Here is a 21,083-nt window from a genome sequence, read left to right as displayed (position 1 = left end):
ACTACGTTACCTCAAAATACCGTAGCTCGGCCTTGGGCCAATCAGCAACCGCCTGAATCTCTGGTAGAAGGATAGTGTCAACTAGGGTTTTCTTTTCTCTTCTATCTACATCACGAACATTGCCTCTTAATACTTTTTTGCTTGATCTGCATCGCTACATGTAATTTAGTGCCGCAGAAAATGGAAAATACTCTTCAGCCAGAAATTCACCACTTGAATAGAACGTGTAGTGTCAATGTTTACAGCTGATGCTTCGCCTCATAAGTCTTGACAATATATCACCATATATACTACAATATATGATATCTGCATAAAATATTATTTTTAATTATTTTTTGATATAATTTTCTATTATATTAATTTTGAGGATCATTAATAATAATATTCTAGAATTACTCTTAATTTAGAATTTCTGGTGAATCAGTTTGAATGGAATTAGATTCAATCTCTCAAGAAAGCAGTAATATGTACGAAGATGATTTAGATATAATACTCAGACATCATCGTCTCCGATGAGAAGAATTATGACGAGACTCAAAGGAGAGCTACTGCAATTCTAGAAACTACTCTTTTTAGTGAGACACTAATACATCAAAGTACGTGTTGTGTCATCAGATATTACCATGATAGACATCTGCAAGGACTGACAATAGAGATTTGTACCCCAAAAAACGTAATGACACAAGAAAACTTCGTTAGTGCCGATTTGGAGTTTCAATTTCTAAACATAATGTCACTTCTAATAGTTAATTTTAATTTACGTAATATAAAGTTTGCAACTATCTGTCATCTGAATGATGCTGTACTGATTCACCGTGATGTGGATTCCACTGAAAAGCATTTGAATGCTGCACCAACATTCTAATATGTAAATCTCTTTGAGCTATATATCATCAATACTATGAATTTAATGAATATTGCAATTGGAATCTCATATATGAGTGCAAGTCTTTATACAAATATCGAAGAACTTCTGAAAGTGGAATCAAAACAAGAAGCTTTACTAAGATTCTCTATCCGAGCTAGAATACCAGATCTGACTAGTCTGTTTTATATATTGTGACTATGTAATTCATGTCATCGTTCTATTTCTAGACGTGCCTACACCTGAGCAATAGCTGAAGTGTCCCGTCCTCTTCTTTCTATATCAATAGTGAGCATTAATTCAGACTGTTGAAATTGTCGTGCTCCAGCATAGAAGTGGAGATATATCAGCAGGTAATGGGATGATCTGAAGGACGGACTAAACTCCTTCCTACAATCGAACAAACTCACTTACGAATGATGAAAGTTGCAAGTCTTCAGATATAGTTATCTATATAATCTGTACTGTTGGTATGGGCCGATCCTGATATCGCGTATCTGTTTGAATTATGAGGAAAGCTGATAATACAATCGGGACAAGAAATTTTACATTAAGTGTGTAGATAACTCGAAACATCTCGTACTATTCCAAGAGATAACGGTAAATACCAACCAAATGCTCTCTTGAGGATTATATATGAAATATGATAACAACATCCCATATCCTATCGAGGAGATTCTCAGTAATAGAACTGTCTCATCCTAGTGTTTCATATTCTTCGTCACGTGCATAGCCAAAAAAAAACTGGAGGTAACACCTGCCCCATGTACTTTCCAGCAGTCTTCTGCTCTATCGCGTCCAAATAGCGATATGTAGTAAAATCTAACATAAGTGAACATGGAGTGACACACATTCTCCGGACCTAAGTCCAACTGCCCCATACTGCATATGGTCTTACCAATTTACGAACTTCTATGTCCAAAAGCAATAACCATAAGCAAAACTCACTTTGCTTTCTAACTGACACTTCATATCTTATTTGGGCCTCATACAGACCAGCCAATCCATGCCCAAAATCACATCCTAACGCTGAGAAATAATAATAAGCCCTTAAATAAATGAGCTACATCCCATAATCAGATGAATTATTCTAACTGCTCTTCCCAGATACCTCCTACTCAATCATGACTATAAAATAACAACCAAAAGCTTCTATCACCTAGTGGGAGAGCACAAATCATGCATTATTATACTTCACAGAACAACACGTCAATAGTTTATAGCACGGTGAAATGATGATAAAACCACGAGAGGCACCATGTAGAAATGCGAATGTTCACAAAGTCAAACTTGTGAAAGCATCAAATATCACCCCGCTGAAATGACTCCAATTGAGTCCATAAAACCAAAAATCTCCATCAGTCCGACGAAAAATGTGGAGCGTAGAGCAGTCCAAAGTACGAATACAAAATATAAGATCATGTCTGCGTATATTTCTGGTATTCAAATAGTAAATTGTTAAATCTGTCCCATGTCCATAATCCAATGCCTAAATTAGCCGTTAAGTCACGAATTATTCATTTAGAGACACGAGCCATTAATCTGCTGAAACAAATCTAGGCTAGTGAAAAACTATCTCCGTGGCTGAAACTGGAGATAGAGCTGAGCTGCTCAGAGCAACAAAGCAATCTTACTGGCGACTCTATCTTCGGTGGCATCAGTACACGTATTTAGTGGCTGGATTCTCCTGTAGTGGTATCAATAGATCGTCCAAATACCTAGACTACTCACTCCATACCCTCCTTTGACCCTCAACCAATTTCTTATTGATGTTCTACACAAGTTACCTTTCAATACTTCTAACTCGAGAAGAGCGATCTTGGATTAACACGAACTAGATCCATTGATTAAATAACTGCCTCAACGCTGAATCTTACCAAGAAGAGGACACAGAGCATCTCGACAAAAAAAGGCCCCAGAATATAGCTATGCATATCTCAAGATATACTGTTCTGTTATTTCGTAAGTCCTCTCTAACATTAGTGTCTGTATAGATGCAGTGTAAAACAATCCCTAACTCTAACCATAGTATACATATCAAGAACAATATCCTCAACCTCAACCAGCTCACTCAATACTATGAATCCGCCTATGTCTTTCTGTTTGATAGAAGGAAAGATTCCAAAATCTGGGAAGGCCCAAGAAGCTCAAATCTATTAAGTCATACTCCGAACTACTTCGCGAGATACCAAATGCGTCACGCACTGATGCCAAGGTGTCAAGATAAAAAGCCTATTGTACTTCTGAGTAAGTCTTATCCATAGGTGCTGAAAAATATGAGAAAACTCCTTAAACTTATGAATGAGTCACCCATACCTCCAATGTACAGATCCGTTCATTCTCTCAGCAACAACCAACGAGTGGCTAGTAAACATCACCTGACAGACCTCTCATATTTGATCTTCAGTGCAGTTCTGAACTCTGGGTATCGCAAATAAGAATAACCAGACAGATCCTCCACCCCAATCTTCCACCACTTCCGAGATGTGTCTATCCTGATCAATAGAAACAGATCTTTATACCACCTCTCCATGTTACAACCAGGACCTCAACAGCTATTACCACTATGGCGCGTGAAGTGCCTTTCGTGCCTCCAAATATCTTTGCTCTCGCACTGCAGCCCTCCCACCGCTAGGCTTTCCTCAAATGTAAACACCTATTCAGTAGATACTTAATTCTCTAGGTCAAAAGATACCGATGTCTCGCAATCAGCAACATCAAGCTCAGAAAAGTCAGTGTTATACGACGGTATTTAAATACACACCAAAAATATCATTATAAAAAAATAATCAATAAAAATTAATATAGTAATTATCTATATGAAAAAAAAAATACTACTAGATTCATTAATAGATCAATTAAAGATAAAAATGGTATAATTAGCACACCAAAAAATAGCAATTGTATATTCAAAAAACATCATAGTGTTACGTATCGAAAATAGTAACATAAGCACATCTTACATACCAACAATTCATACAATCTTTCTTCCCCTCTCACCTGAAGTACCTAACACAGAACAAATCCTTTGAAAATATAGAAAGAACCCTAACCAAGGTGATATAAATAGATACATCAATCTGATGATAGTGGATCTTATTCTTGATAGTAACATTTTGATTCTAACTCTGTTGTTATCAATAACATTTATCATCCTTTTATTCACAATAACACCGCTGCACCAACTAGCGGAAGAAACATATAGGGTGAACACAAATAGCAATCCTCCAGTATGCTATATCTACGTCCATGATACGGCTACAAAACTTAGACATATTCCCCTGAGTTTTCTTTGGTGTAATAGCAATCTCTGGAACTTGGTGTTAAATAAGTACATAAACCATGTTACTGCCAAAACCGATCTTAAGACAAATTCAAAATAAATTAACTGCCCTAGTCTTATCATCAAGAGGTGAATATGAACACTAGGTTAAACTCAAGCTTCATTCCAGGAACTACAAATCCATATCTGTAACACAAATATAATACTAAATTCGAGCCGATAATTCTTAGCTCGCTCGAACGTAGAATAGACACTCCAGCCTCTAGTGTCAAACTCATTAACTCTGCAGTACTACCCGGATGCAAAATACATACCATCTTCTTCATTAGACGCCTCTAATGTACCTTTAATGGTCAAGGAGAATAAGGAATAATGATAAGAGAAGACATCTACTAAGCTACCACCTAAAATAATAATCACTCAGATTATCACCTATCAAGCCGTGAAACTTCTTACAATCAAACAAACAGAATAATTCGAGAACGTTAGTTTAATGTACAAATTCCAAATATGAATGAAAGACTGGCCTTAACCTGACCACATGCAACAAACAATTCTCCCATACAAAAATATAGTCTAACTCAGAGAAACGTCTCCAGGGATACATAAACTATTAAAATAGGATCCAAAACTAAGATATTGCACTTCCTGTCGTGTTTTAATAAAATCTAATAATAACAGATGACAACTGTCTATTGGTATTATCGTATGTCTCTGATACTTGAGACAAAGTCTTCAAACTCATATAGTACGACCGAGAATCTTTCAGCCATACATCTCATTCAACGCTAGATCGTCACTAGTGTAGGGGTGAATAACAAGTCAGAAAGAACAGCGCCGCTCCATCAAAAATTCACGGAAAAAATGTAATTCAGCCTCAAAACATATAATCTAAAGAGTATGGGATGTCTGATCTGGTAATTTCATCAAAGACTATTACTGATACCTACATGTTGCTAGCAAGCTTACTTGCTCAGTTTCAGGAATGCTCATACTTGAGTCAAATTGCTTCAATATACCAAGTGCATTAACTGCTAGAGTTGGAGCAACGAGAAGTATTGTAAGCAGAAACTGAGCTAACACCGGTTGCGTGTTCTAGTCTGCGCAACTTGTACTCTTCACCACTACGGTCTTGTGAAAAGCTAACTGACGATACACTGAAGCTGGCACTCCTTACTGAGATGACTTCTTAACCCTAGGGATAACGAGATAATTACTGTCCTGGGTCTGGCAATAGTATCCATACAGAAATCCAAAAAAATCTTAGAACACGATATTAAAGCTTATCTAGTATCTACAAAATCAGAATAGACATAATAAAGATAGACCAATACTAAGATCTATCAAGAATCATATCACGCAAGATACAGACTTCGATCTTTATGTAGTATTAATCTACTATCCCAATTCTATTAGCGTCATGATTCTCTGTACCATTCATAACTAAAGTTCCAGAGAACCCAGAACTAAGATGCTTGACTAGATACTCAACAAAGTAACTATTTCTATGGCAACCCAGTAACGTTCGACCAGGAACTAGTGATCCTCGCTAGATCGTATGCGCGCACTTCATAGAACTGTAGAAATGCGGGTATCGCGAGGTCCCAGATAGCAACAGATCAGACTGGTATCCTAGTGGAGATTTCTGCATTTGTGGCTACTTCTGCTTCCATAACTGATTCTTCAATTGCGAAAATTATTCCTCAACTCAACAGGTAGCGAGCACAAGAATATGGGAACTATTGGATCAATCGAAAATATGCAGCGGAACCAACATCATCTATATTTTTACTTATTCCTCAAAAACAATCATCTACTAGATCATATAGAGTACGGAATGATCAAAGCGATGACAGAAATGATATCAAAGCAAAGAAAAGTTCAATAATTTAGTGATCTGTACAAAAATCATAAAAGATATATAAATTATACTCTAAACAATCAGGGTTCTAGACGCTGGTGAAGTACTTTAACTCTCATCAGGACTTCCGTCTCTCTTGTCCACGACTAGACCATAGAAACCAATCAGCAGAAAATATAACAGTGGAAAAGAAGCTCAACAGATGCGTCATATAATTGTCATATAGCGACACAAACACCTCAAATTCTATAAATAGATCATTTTCCAGAATAATAACCATGAGACTTCAACCTACTATCAATGGCCAAATCTCATACAGAAACCGAATAAAATATTAACATGAGCGAATGAATTCAATAATAGCATTACATACTATAAGCCCATACTCGACAAAGTAAGAAACCAGAGAATCATAATATTTACAAGGTATGACAGCATATGCTTGGACAAAGACACTAATCATAAAGAATCTATTTTGCGAATGGCAGAAATATATTTATACAAATAAATGTAACAGAACTATTAAATCGGAATACTGATTCAGTATGCACAAAATATCTTACCGGAAACAGATAGACCTGAACTAAATTAAATATAATCCGAGTATCACGATAGTATTGTAATTAAAAATTAGACCTGTAAATATTCACACTTATACTGACAGAATCTCTATGGATCTGGCCCTTTAATTGACCTCACTTTTCTGTTCTCTACCATACACTTCAATACAAACAAGATTGTATAAAATAGACACCTACAGACACAATTGTGCTTAATAAATATATACTGTAATGAGAGGCACTATAAATAGAAACAGAATATTTTCATTCTGGGAATCCGAAACAGAAACAATATCAGATATTCAATTATGAGCTCATTTCAGATTAAAAAAATCTCTCAAGAAACACATAAATCTGTAAATCTACTTACTAGGCTACTTCCACATATGCCCGACTCTATAATCTATCAAAACACTCTTACCTTAAGCAGTTGACACAGAACTCACCTCACTAATTCCATTTTTCATGAAGAGTATCCCTTATAAACGGTTATGAATTACAGGTGACACATAACTACAGCATAAAATCAGCGGACCAGAGCAACATCCAATAAGCCACAGGTAATCCCTAAATTAAATATTCTTTTATTAAATTTTTGTGATATTAAAGTAGTTAGCAATATAGTTTAATAAAATTATAAGATGTGAGAAGAGCCTTTAACTGGGAAAAATGTGATAAATACATAATAATATTCTATGGATTTTAACGTGTTATACGACAGTAAATTAACATCAAAAATATTCCTAAAATAGAGTCTATCGAAGAAAATTTCCAACCTTAAGATTGATTCACAGTTACAAATAATAAGAATTCACAACTACATTCTGGATGCACAAAAGTAAAGCGTCTTCAGTATATATTGTACTTCTAAATTGCTCCTCATCAATTTATTAATATTTATGATATCTAGTTGCATAAAAATTGCACTGATTTCAGACAAAAGGAAATTTTATCGCATCGAGAATCAAATTCACCATACAATCCTGTTTCAAAATTAGCTTAATAAGAAAAATAGAATTCAATTAATGCAACTCTTGAGTAACAAACCTGCTGAAAACTTTCAAAAGAGTAATATCCGTTTTGCGTAAAAAACTGGAGACTATCATCAATCGCGACAGAAAATTTAAACTGGCAACCGATAATTACTGAACCTATACCAATAAAACGAATAAAATATCAACATACTAAGAATAAATCTAAGTCAAATTGCCATAACCGTTCTGTAAATATGATGAATAGATATCTATTCTCTCTATACCTGCGATATTAATCTTATATATACAGAGCAATTATCTCATATATATATATACTCGAACAATTTCGTATCGAGTACTATGAAAATGTGACTATCTCTTATATTAGGCGGTTCCTGACAATATATATAGTCACTGAATAAAATCAAATCTTTTCCAATTTGCTCTCTCGACCTTATGCTTCTCTCCTCGGCTGATATATTGTTAGATGTTATTTAGAATTTTCTCTCTCTTTCATAAAATGGACTTAATATTTTAAAGCTTTAAAAGTTCTATTCATGATCGGACGTATACAGGCTCTAGATACAGTCGGGCTATTATTAAATTGATATTTTAAATACTTTTATTATAGTACCATCCCACTTTTGTTTAGACCATCCATATAATTATTTATCTTAATAAAACAATATGGACTCTGCGGCAAAAATGGATCGAGACCTTCATCTAATCTACTGGATATTTTAACCAAAATACGGTGCCACATCCCTCTTAATATCTTTTTATAACAACAGTGTTAAAACGTATCTCACTCAGTGACTAGAGTTGTATATTCTTGCGTCGATCAATGACGTTATTTTGTTCACATTATCTTGATGAGCTTGACCCGTCGGATAAGAGATAAAAGTTATAGTGAATATCTACAGGAACTTGTAATTTTCAAATAAAATAAATAATAATTAATTGAGTGCTCCCAGTGAAACGCCATTTGCTCTCTGACTTTTGCCATCCTCATACCTGTGATGCGTCCCGGACATGAATATACACAAGATTCATCTATTGCCAGGGACGGATGAAGTGGCTACAGTCACCTCAAATCTAGCGCTAGCGAGAGTTATATCCTACTTCTTGTTGTCTCATCTCTTCTCGTTACAGTCGAATCTGGGTTGTTATGTTCTTAGAGAAGAGAGATGATATACAGAACCGAGAAGAGATAACAGACACTATAACGTTTTCAGATCGTCTTGATCCGAAGCGAATTTTCACTAGTCGCTAATTGGAGAGAGCAGAATTTGTGATGCACATGCTCTCGTATAGCAGTCAATAATGCGGATGTGTTGCTACCCTTCGGTCGGGTCGAGTAAAACCCAATATTCTTACAACATGGGTTGCGGGTTTCTCATTGTGTATCTAATCCTGACCCGTGGCAAAACCGGAGTGGATATTAGTGGTCAAAACCCATTTGAATTCCGGTGTCAACTCAGATGGACCCGAATCCAAGACCTGTCAAAACCCAGTTTGACACTTTTTCTATATCAAAGGTCTTGAACTATACTCTTTTTTTACCTCCAGCAGTGCTTACTTTGTCTCTGTTTGGATTCTCTGTTTTATGCTTTTTTTATTTAACCGACAAAACTTGTCGAATTGTTGATTCAACACTCTGATCAATTTTTAATAGAGAATACTTTCTTTTTAAAGTTATTTCTATTACAGGACACTCACCAATTTTAAGAAGTTGTTGGTGTTCTTCTTTGATTTTATCACACTAACCCCCAACAATAACTCCAATATTCTCCACTTGTGAACCAATAATAAAATTTGAACCACAATGGCTTCATCATCTCAAGGAATGATGATGACTAAAATGACCACTAATCCAGAAGCGGTGCACCCCTTTCTTACAAAGAGATTAATTATGTGCGAGAGTGTGGACGGGATAGAACCTCCCGCACAAGCATGTACCTAGCGGTACCTGTACTCGGGTACACTGAGTACCGCTGGTACCCAATCTTGTCACGTTTAGGGTGTCAATATTTGACCCGACACGAAAACTTGACGCCGAACCCCGAACCCGCTTTGAAAAGTCGGGTCGGGTTCGGTTAATGAATTCGACCCGTTTGAAAAAACCGGGTCGGTTTTGGGTTGGCCCGGCAACCCGCCGCGTCAACCCGCCAAACCCGGTATTGAACCAGACCTGCCCGCGACTTCTGGCCCTGCTTGCCCGCGGACCCTGCCCCGGCTGACCATGCCGATCCGTAGCGCGTAACGAGGCCGGCCCTGATTGCGGTTCGCGTGCCCGCTCGCCCCCGACCCGCTCGTCGACGCGCACCCGAGCCCGCTCGCTCCCGCTCGCCGGCGCGCACCCGCGGTCCGTGTCGGGTTGGGTCAACCCGGAAACCCGCCGGGTCGGGTTCGGGTTCGGATTTCCGACCCGTTTTCCTACTCGGGTCGGGTTAGGGTCGACCCGTTTGAACCCGGGTCTGTTCCGGGTTCGACCCCAACCCGACCCGTGACCCGAAATTGACACCCCTACTTGTGTTGACGGTGCGCACTCCGCACCTAATAATTTTTGCTTTCTTATAGTCACTTTTCTTACCGATGATGATTTGCTATTTATAATAGCAGATCATAGTCCACGCTCTCATATTACTGACTTGATATATAATAACATTTTGAACCATATTTGGATAGACCTTGGATCTCCTATCAATGTTGTGATAGCTTAAACACTTAGGCTTCGGTTGGGATGACTTTTTTATTGCTTCTTATAAAAAAATTTTAATATACAAATCAAAATGTTTTTATTAAAACTTGATTTTAAGAAGCAATTAAAAAGCCATCCCGAACGAAGCCTTGAGCTTCAATGTTCGAGTACAAAAAAGCTATGTTCATATAGATTGATTTTACACCCTTCAATGCAAAGGGCAAAAAGACTATTGGCTTTATCATTTCCTTTACAATTTAGTGAGCTTGAAGCATAAGCCAAAGTTTGTGTTATTTATGGTAACACACCCTTTTGTACTTTACTCGAATGTCCTTCGCTAAACAAATGCGAGATGGCATCTTATACATTACATCAGTGCATTAAATACACTCATAGAGATGAAGAGTTTTCTATGAAATGGGAATAGATGATGATATTGAATACTATACGCCTAATCAAAGTTTTCTGGGATACACTCAGCTACCCTTGAGCTCTGACTATATGCAAAATACTCTCCCATTCCTTCTAAGTTTCGGTTGGGACAGTTTTTACTACTATTTTTTCCCTGATTTTAATAAAATTTTGTACTAAAAATTGGTTGTAGAAAGCAATAAAAAGCTATCCCAAATGAAACTCTAATCTCATCTAAAAAAGGAAGTATAATGGCAACCTAGGTCGCATCTAATTAGTTTTTGTTGTCACAAATATTTTTATCCACATAATCAAAATCACATTCTTAAGGAGTAATAATAAATATAAAAAATAGTGACTAAAAACATTTTTATCCATTTTTTTATCTTAATTACATTATTCATTATTGAGAAAAAATGACTAAACCCAAAATTCTTTTAAGGGTTATTTGGTTTGTGAAAAGGAATGCAAAATAAAAAGAATACATTATAAAATAAATATATTATATTTGAAATATTTTAATATTGTTTATTTTAGCATAAAATAAATACATGAGATTATATTTTTGTGTTTTATTCAAAGTAAAATAAATTCAATGTAAAGCTCGATGGAGTTGGTGATGATGCAGTTGTGCTGAAGATCAACGATGGCTAGTGGCAGTCAAGGTGGTTAGCAACAATAATATTAGTTGTGGTTGCAACAACGATGACAATGCATGATAATAATGTGGGGAGGGTTTTAAAATGTGTTAGTGATGATATGTAAGTCTTGGAAAGGGTTGTGATGAAGAGGTTTTCAAGTTCCATACAATTTGAAGGTGATATGCTTAGGTGTTAAAATTCTAGATGAATTTTGACACATAGGGTTTAGACTTTTCAGGCTTCAGGCATTCTAGGACTTGAAAACGCTTAGAGGTGGAGTAGTGTCTTAAGAATAATTCTTAAAATTGTTCATTAAATTTCAAGGAGTTTTGATGGATCAAATGAGGATTAAAACACAACTAGGTTAGAATTAGCATAATTTTGGCTAAAGGTTTTAGGAAGGATTTGAATGGGATTTTATGGAGAGAGAGCTTGAAAATGGATATGGGATTAGGGGTGTCAATATTTGACACGACCCGAAAACCATACTCGAACCCGATCTGAAAATTTCGGGTTAGGGTCAACCCGAACCCGAAACGGGTCGGGTTCGGGTTCAGCATTTCGACCCGTTTAAAAAATCGGGTCGGGTTTGGGTTAACCCTTTGACCCGAAAGTGACCCGATTTTGACCCGAAAACCCGATTTTGACCCGGTAACCCTAGATTGACCCGATTTTGACCCGAAAAGAGGAGATTGGCCCATTTTTGACCCGAAAATTAGCCATTTTTTTGTTAGAAACGGGTCATTCGGGTCGTGTTGGGTTGACCCGGACCTGAAGCGGGTCTGGTTCGGGTCAGGAAAACTGACCCGTTTGTAAAAATGGGTCGGGTTCGAGTTGACCCGAATAGTGCCGAGTCAATTTCGGGTTCGACCCGAACCCGGCCGAACCCGACCCGTGACCCGAAATTGACACCCCTATATGGGATGGTGATGAGATGATCGTAAAATAGTTCTACAATAATTTTTAAAATAAACAAAAGATAAAGTTGCTGCTCACCAGAGTAACTAGATTACCAAGATTAAAAGAAACTTATGTCACTTAACAAAAGATAAATTGACACCCTGCTGTCCTGAACCTTCCCTAACTTTAGTCCTCGTGAAGACTGGCTTGTTCCGCTTTCCCTCCCCACATGCTCAATACCAACCCCATTCCAACAAGCTAAAACCGTGCATAATCCCTTTAAAGAATGCCCTGTAGTTGATGATCTTCTCCCAAACAATCAAAAGAAACTTATGTCACTTATTCAAGCCATCAAGAATAGCTAATTTATGGTTCTTAGCATAGTAACCAACGACAAGACTCCCTCCTATAACATCTTCAACCGTTGATAAATTTTTTGGCAAGATGTCGCCTAGCTGGAATACACAAAAGCCAATACAAGAAGAGGTGATTGAAGAAATTCAAAGAGAAATCAATAGCTGCAACAAAGGTTACCAAGATTAGAGTAAAGAGAAGTGGAGGAACATCAAGAAGGAGAAAAATACATTCATCCTTTTCATCAATATCTTTTAAGTGATGAAATCAAAAGAAGATGACATTAGAATTACGCTAGGCAAGGATTATCGGATGATGGAGGAATTATGATTGATCTACCTGATTTTGATCGGTGTCATTCTTCTTACTAAGATATATTAGAAGGTCCACCCCATAAGCCTTCATCTGCACCTTCGATCGAATCCATCTTCGATAGGTTTGTGCATGCTTTCTAACATATGATCATGACGTAAAACATATGGTTGGAGTATGATTGTGTTAAGAAAGTTTATACATATTAATTTTCTAATTACTTTATCTTGATAAACATAGTTCATGATGGGTGTTAGTGAGAAATGTATATGTTCAGATAATCCATCTTTATTACACCTCAGGTTGATTAGGGAAGGGGGGGGGGGGGGTCAAAATGAGGCATGACAGAAACTTTGATTAACCATCACACCCTATCAAAATAAAAATTCTCAAATGAAGAAATTTTGACAACCCCATTAGAAAGTGGTTAATTAAATTCAATCAAACTAAATATAATATTGGATATATTCCATACTCTTTAACATAATGTATTTCTCAATGTTAATAAGTGAAACTTTTAATATTCAAAAAGGGAGAATTGGTCAAATTAGTTAGAAGGCTAATCACTCCACATCTAAAAATTGATGGTGCAATTCAGTGCAACTAGAAAGACCCTTTGGAGTTTGTTCCCTCCTCCCCATCTCCATCTCTATCCAACCCATAATGAATTCCTATTCCTAATTATTGGACTTTTCTGAGTAACCCTCTTACATTCATTGTATTAATATATCAGAAATGCCAACAGTCTATATATGAGAATATCATATTAGATCATGACGTCTCATTAGATGTTCAAGCTTATTTCATAGAACCATAGTTGATAATGGTGTGGCAAAGTCAAGAAAAATTTGCATAAGAAGAGCTTATATTTCATAAGATCTTTTGCAAACTTTTTGCATAACAGTGTACCTTCTTAGTGAGAAATTAATTGTGATTAGTTTTCATATTTTCTTTTGGTCATTAAATTTTTGTGCCTAATTTTCCTTTATTTCTCTTTTCTCCATTTCTTCTAAGAGTAACATTCAACTTTTCGTTTATTTTCATCATGGTTATTAAAATACATTCATTTTACTTTCAAAACAATAAACCATTTTGACTTCCATTTTGACATTATCTCTAACTTATCTTAACTGAGATTATGTGGTCTAGTAGCTTTTCCTTAGTATGTTTTAACTGACTCTAGGCTAGCTTGTGGCTTTCCCTGTGTTACCTTAGATGTCTAAGATTTAGCATAATAATTATCCATGTTAGATCATAATCTTTCCTTAACTGATTATATGTAGTCTAGTGGCCCTTGACTTAATTTCTCTTGAATTGTAAGTAGACTAATGGCTAGACTTTAGAACCTTCAAGTGAAAGTAGGTTCTCTAGTGGATCTTATGTACCTTCATACTCTAAACTACCCTAGTTAGGATGAGGTTATTTAAGAGTTTATCTTAGTTTATTCAAGTTGATATAACTGGTTTAATAACCCACCCTAACTACTCTTAGTTGATCTTAAGTTACCTAATATCCTTATTACCTTTAGTAAACCCTCTATTATAATATGAGTTGTCATGCCACCCTAGATGGAGTTTTTAGAACATTAGACCCTAAGATCTTAGGATGGCATGGTCCATTTCACGGTTGATTATGCCTATTTTTAATGTCTCTAAAGTATATATGTCTTCCAAACATAGAAGTTGGGAGCTTGGGGTAGATTTGCTCACACTAACTTAGTTTTTGACCCTTGATTTTTTAGACAAACTTGATAATGTGACCTTCAACTCTAGATTTCTTCTCATCAAGATGTTGATTTTTACAATAAACATACAGACTTTGATAACATTTGGCAACTTAAATAGCCTCAATAAGTGTTTTATTATTATTATGAGTGATTAATTTGATACATCTCATTGAACCAGCTATGTTTATAATTTCTACATTTTTTAATTCAATTAAATGTTCTTTGAATAAAAAAAATCACAAAAATGCATACTTGATCGCATAAAATTGATGAACCACATTAACACTCATCTTACCTTTCTTCATTCTCCTATTTATAGTAGTTTAAAGATGCAAAAAATTAAATTTTATTTTGAAGTTATAGAATTTGTTACAAAAAGAAAAGAAAAATAAAAAGAATCTTATAAACTCACCCTTTTACTCAATGATGTGATAATATTTTATGAATCTCTTCCACTAATTCTCCTCTCCCATCTAAGCCCCTTAAAATTCCAAAGCCATAAAAAAGGTTGAGCACTTAATAACCATGCATACAAAGCCTTGATGACTATGACATATGCACCTAACACATGATATATCTTCAAAGCACTTTTGTTGCACACATATATGGATCCACCAACTTTGTTCTCCTTTCATTTCGCACTCCCTCACAAGTAGTATCAAATCTAAAGCTTTGATATAGATTAAGTTGTTTATGCCATTTATATATAACTCTATTAAATTTGCAACAAACATTTCAATTGACAATTTTGTGATACATAATCCCATCATAAGATGATCATTGTGATCAATTTTATCATGGATTGGGGGATACAATAAGGCACATTTCCGTTAGTGTTTCACAATGGATCAACGTGGCTGAGCGGTCTTAGCTACATAACTCTTAATAATATTGAAAAAATTGTCGAGTTTAAATAAGCCGGCACAATTTACGTCGGTGATTCGTTGGTTATTACCGACGAAAGTTTTGCCCGAATGATTTTTATACCGACGACATAACCGGCGGTATCTACGCCGGTAAGTTAAATGCGACAATTCCGCCAGAAATACCGCCGTAAAAGTACCGGTGTATTTTCCGCCAGTACACCTGCCGCTTTTTCTAACGTATATTTTGCCGCCATAAAGTCCGACGGTAATAGCAAATTTTTCTGTAGAGAAACTCTCATTTCAAAAGAACTAATTAATGACCATAAGAGATTACTGATCTTATCTAAAATATTAAATTTAGACCCACATTGAATAACTAAAAAGCATATTAGCATATGCTACATTTGGGACAATTTTCTTATTGTTTTGTTTTTCTCACCGAAATCATAATTTCTGTTTGGTCGCTATTTTTCACTACTTAAAAAAAATACTAAAAAGCTACTTTCTACAATAACTTTAAAAGTTAATTTCTCTACAACAACTTTATAAAGCAGTAAATAATCTATCACAAACGAAACTATAGACACAACAGTGATTGATCCTCACAAAGACGCTTAAGCTTTCAGGTTAATGAGCATCAATTTATTAATATATTAGGCCGTAAGCATGTTTTTTTTTTCTTTGAAAATTTAGAGATTTTCTTCAAAAATACATTTATTTGAGTGTGGAAATGAACATTTCTATTAATCCACTAAATAAGATTTAATTAACCAACCAAACACATTTGAGTTGACAGCAAATGACGATAAAGTTGGGATTCTCGATATGTTTTAATGGCGCGCGGGGCTTTTCGTGGGTTGAAACCGGTGTTATTTGCCCGGTTCAAACCGGCGCAAAATAACACCGGTTAAAACCGATGCAGCTTGTTTTGGGTTAAATCGATGCAAAAAATGTGTTTGGGCAGCGGTTTTAAATCTGCTACTAACATGTATTGCGAAAAATCCGATTTTTTAGTAGTGATAATTACAAGTAATTAGCATTTTTTTAATTAATTTTGGCATCAAACCATCTCATCAAGAAAAGTTTACTTTAAAAAAGTAAACATCTGTTAAACATAAATCTATTTACTTAATTATAACCATTATCAGTCAAATATTTTTTAATTAAATCCTAAATGAGTGATTACCAAACTAATCTGCGTGCTTAATTAAGTGATCAAAATGTAGAAGAGAACATCCATTAACCAACGATGAATCAACCAAAGTGATCTCTCCATTAACTAATTGAAAATGAAAAAGAATGCAACACGACAAACACCAATAATCAAATGGCGAATTATAAAATTATCTACCAAATGCAAGCTAGCTAGCTATCAACTATACAAGCGCATGCTTTTCCTACCATCATAAATAAACTATTCTTAATTTATTATTCATTGACACGTCTTCATTCGTGATCGCTTAGAGCCTCAAAAGAAGAATTTGACAATATTGGTGAAGACTCGACAGCCAGCCTTGAAATATCCTGCTTCAAAATTGCCATCTCATGGGCAACATCGATCATGGTCGGCCGCATCGAGGGAGAGTACTGGGTGCACACGAGCCCAAGCTCAATGAGCTCGGAGATCAAATCTCTCTTTAGCTTCTTGTAGTAGAAGGGATCGTGCTGAGCTACGGAGGGTAAGTTTAGGGTTAGTTCTTGCGGGATTATGGAATCAATATTGTTATGGTAGTGATTTTTGACCCATTCATGGAGGGTGAGACCTTCGTGAAAAACTATATCAGTTGGTCGTTTTCCGGTGATAATTTCAAGGAGCAAGACCCCGAAGCTATAAACATCTCCTTGTGTGGATGGATGGCCTCCCAATCCATATTCTGCATAGATAAAAAATATATGCATATTTTATGTTAGTTGTACATAAATAGAAACTTTTAACTATGAAAAAAGCTTCAAACCCTTCAAAATAATATACTTATAACATAAAGTTGCAATACATATTAGCTTCTATTAGGAATTAATTTCTTATAGGATTTTCATCTCATATTTATTTATACATGGATATATATGAACTCTCTCATAAAATTATTTTTTAACAATATTACATAATTCAAATATTGAAAAAAAAAACAAAATATGTATCATTTATTCAAAATTTTATTTATATTTGATAACAATTCTTAGTTTTAAGGTCTTAATTAATAAATATTTAAAAACAATTTATCTCATCTTATTCCAAAAGAAGAACTTGAAAAAAAAAATACAATTACCTAACTTTTTTTCACAAATAGAAGATATTTAATGAAAACAAAAAAGACATTTTGCCTTTTTATATTCATAAATTCTTACAACAAAAATAATGAATAATAGGATTTATATGCACAATATTTAAAAATATCCTATTTATATAGTTAACCTCTAAAACTAAACTACCAATGCGTGTGGAGTCCATATGGGGAGAATCGTCCAGCTTTGTCCCATATTTACTAAGTATTTTTTAAGTATTTGTAAATATTTAGTAAGCAAATATTCAGAACTAAATATTTTGTAAGTATTCTTTGAATATTTTGTAAGTATTTCCTTCATAATAATTTCTCGTCAAATACGTACCTGGCGCAATATACCCAACAGATCCATGCAGAAGCCCACTGGTCGAAATGCAACAGCCCAAGCTCTGATCGAAATCTCCACTCGCGCCACCATCATCTCCTCCCCCTTTAACCAACCTCGCGATCCCAAAGTCCGCCACCAAAGCCGTCATATCTCCATCCAACAACACATTGCTCGGCTTCAGATCACAGTGCACCACTCTGACCGGCGAGTAATGGTGCAAATAAGCCATCCCTTCGGCCACATCGCTCAGCACTCTCACCACCAACTCCAAGCTCAGCTCCGCTCGCTTTGTATGATAGAGCCAGCGCTCGAGGCTTCCGTTGGGCATCAGTGGAAGGACGAGGGCTTTGAAGTCGGGTCGGCTGCAGGCGGTGACGATTCGGATGAGATTGCGGTGTTTGGTTCGTTTTAGAACCTCGCATTCGCGTTTGAAGCTGACGGAGAGTTGAGTGGCGGTGCAGTCAGGCATTTGGTCGAGCACCTTGACGGCGATTTTGGTGCTGGTGCGGAGATTGCCTTTGTAGACGCGGCCGAAGCGGCCGGAGCCGATGAGGTTGGTGTCGGCGAAGCCGTTGGTGGCTTCTACTAGTTGTTGGTAGGAAAGACGCGGGTAGTCGCTGCTGCTTACCAAAGGAAATGAGCAAACTTTAAATTTTTAAGAAAAAAATTTCTAGTTATTTTGGACCGTAGATTTTAAATTTTGTAAAGGAATAATATTATAATTTATGAAAAAATAAATATTTAATTCAAGATAAAAAAAGATATTTTATCATTTTTGAAAAAATAAAAGCAGTGACGGAAAAAATATAATGAAATTTCAGACAGGTTTTTTAGCTCACCAGTGGGTAAAAGTGAAGTCTTCTGTGCTGTCTATGTGCTCAAGCACCGGCCGGCGAAAGCTGGGCAGCCGGCACTTTGGCCTACCTGATCTCTTCATCATCATTGGACATGCAATAAAGAACAAAGACGCAAGTACACTTAGAGTCCCCATAACAGATACTAATATCCGAATCAGCTTTCCAAGCCGATGATCTCTCTGTTGTAATTTGCAGTGTGTTATTCCAGCAAGATTGTAGCCGCAGAGGCCCGGGTTGCCAAAGAAGGAACTTTCAGTAAGGGAGGTGAAGATTCCCTTGCCGGGAATAATGCCAGAGAAATTGTTGAAAGAAACGTTGAGGAATTGGAGAGTGGAAGAAGCTTTCAGAGAATCTGGCATGGCGCCAAGGAGCTGATTGGATGACAAGTCGAGAACTTTTAAGTAAGGCAGAGCTCCTATGGAGCTCGGAAGATTGCCGCCAAAGCTGTTTTTGGATAAGTTAAGGTATTCCAATGCCACGCAGCTTCCAAGCTGTGGAGGTATCATGCCTGATAGATTATTACAAGAGAGATCCAATGCTAGGATCATGTCCATCTTGCTCATCTCCATTGGCAAATGGCCCTGTAAATTGTTGTTCGATAAGTTTAGATATAGCTTCAAGCTCTGTAATCCAGCGATTTCAGAAGGAATATTTCCGGTTAGTTGGTTGTAAGACAGATCGAGTATCTCTAGATTGATGCAATTGCCGATACTAGGTGGGATTTGGCCCGAGAGCCGGTTACCGTTGAGAAGAAGTCGCCGGAACTGTGGGAGATCTGCGAAGGAATCTGGTATTGAGCCAGAGAGTTCGTTGCCTGATATATCTAACAGGCCAAGCTGACGAATTTGGCCGAAAGACGACGGGATTTTACCGGTTAGCCTATTGTTTGAAAGGTAGAATCTTTCCAGCCGACGGAGGCGGCCAATTTCAGGGGGTATTGAGCCGTTGAATGCGTTGTTGGATAGGTTTAAGTATGTGAGGTTGACGAGATTGGATATGTTGGGATGGATTATTCCTGTGATTTGATTCTCCTCGAGGTGGAGCTGTAACAGGTTGACGGAGAGGTCGCCGATGGAGGCCGGAAGCTCGCCGCTGAGACCGTTTCCGGCGAGTTCCAGCTCTTGTAATCGAGAGCAGTTGCTCAATGAAGTGAGGAAAGGATTGAGATCATCAGTTGAAAGGTTGTTGTATGAAAGGTAAAGGAACTGCAAATAAGGCATATTGTTAAAGATATGCGGCGGCAGGCCGCCGCTGAGATTATTCGACTCGAGGTCGATCCATTCCAGTTGAGAAGAGTTGGAGAGCGTCGGAGGAATCGAACCGGAAAGATCGTTAGACCATAAGAGGAGGTAGCGGAGGTCGTCGAGCCTGCAAAGATCGTTACTTGGAAACGGAATCTCGCCGGTGAGCGAGTTGTTTGAAAGATCTATGTATTGTAAGGAGAGTTTGTGCATTTCATTCGAGTAGTTGCAGAACAGAGTTGATGGGATTTGCCCTGTTAGCTGGTTGCCGCCGAGGTCAAGATAAACAAGAAGGTTTAAAAAACCAAGCTGGAATGGAATGGTGCCGGAGAGGAGATTAGAGGACAGGCTAAGTTGCTTGAGGCCGGAGAGGGAGCCGAGCTCAGGGGGAATGGGGCCGGTGAGGAAGTTATCGGAGAGGTCGAGGACTTCGAGGGAGGAGAGGTTGGAGAGAACAGGGGAGACTCTGCCGCGGAGGCTTCGGCCGCTGAGATCGAGCAGTGCAACGCGTTGCAGTGGCGGTGGGTGGTGGCAAGAAATGCCTGTCCAGTTGCAGATATTGGGAGAAACATTCCAGTTTGTGAGGGAGAGGCGGCTGTGGGGAGCGAGGCCGGCGAGGAAAGAGAGGAGAGAAGAGCGGTCGTCGGCGGCGGAATGATGGATGGTTGCTAGGAGAAAGATGGCGATGAGATGGGCGGTGGCGGCCATGGAGGTTAGGGAGGGAGGTATTGGAGGAGCGATAGCCGATAGGATTTAAGACGGGGCGGTGCAGGGGAAGTGAAGGGCTGCCTAACTGGGGTTGACGATAGCCGTTATATTTGGCGGGAGGATTTGGCTCAACGGCTATGGTTTTTAGATGAGATACGTCGGCGAGTGGAGTCTACGTTGGCTTTTTGTATTCTAATGAGGGGAGGATTGCGG

General features: G+C 37.3%; 1 protein-coding gene across 1 annotated transcript in view; it reads right to left on the bottom strand.

Annotated features, from left to right (window-relative positions):
- Positions 1 to 20,870, bottom strand: part of LOC110113115 (putative leucine-rich repeat receptor-like serine/threonine-protein kinase At2g24130) — a 22,375-nt gene extending 1,505 nt beyond the window's left edge. The window contains exons 1-5 of the mRNA XM_028697554.1: positions 18,904 to 20,870; positions 18,062 to 18,681; positions 16,968 to 17,328; positions 13,084 to 13,186; positions 11 to 154 (exon numbers count right to left, since the gene is read on the bottom strand). Coding sequence (XP_028553387.1) covers positions 11 to 154; positions 13,084 to 13,186; positions 16,968 to 17,328; positions 18,062 to 18,681; positions 18,904 to 20,870 — 3,195 coding nt within the window. The remainder of the gene's footprint in view (positions 1 to 10; positions 155 to 13,083; positions 13,187 to 16,967; positions 17,329 to 18,061; positions 18,682 to 18,903) is intronic.
- Between the last annotated feature and the right edge of the window lie 213 nt (positions 20,871 to 21,083).

The sequence above is a fragment of the Dendrobium catenatum genome, unplaced genomic scaffold (assembly GCF_001605985.2).
Source record: "Dendrobium catenatum unplaced genomic scaffold, ASM160598v2 fragScaff_scaffold_972, whole genome shotgun sequence".
NCBI lineage: Eukaryota > Viridiplantae > Streptophyta > Magnoliopsida > Asparagales > Orchidaceae > Dendrobium > Dendrobium catenatum.
Note: the sequence above shows the minus strand (reverse complement) of the source record. Positions and strands in the feature narration are given on the sequence as shown.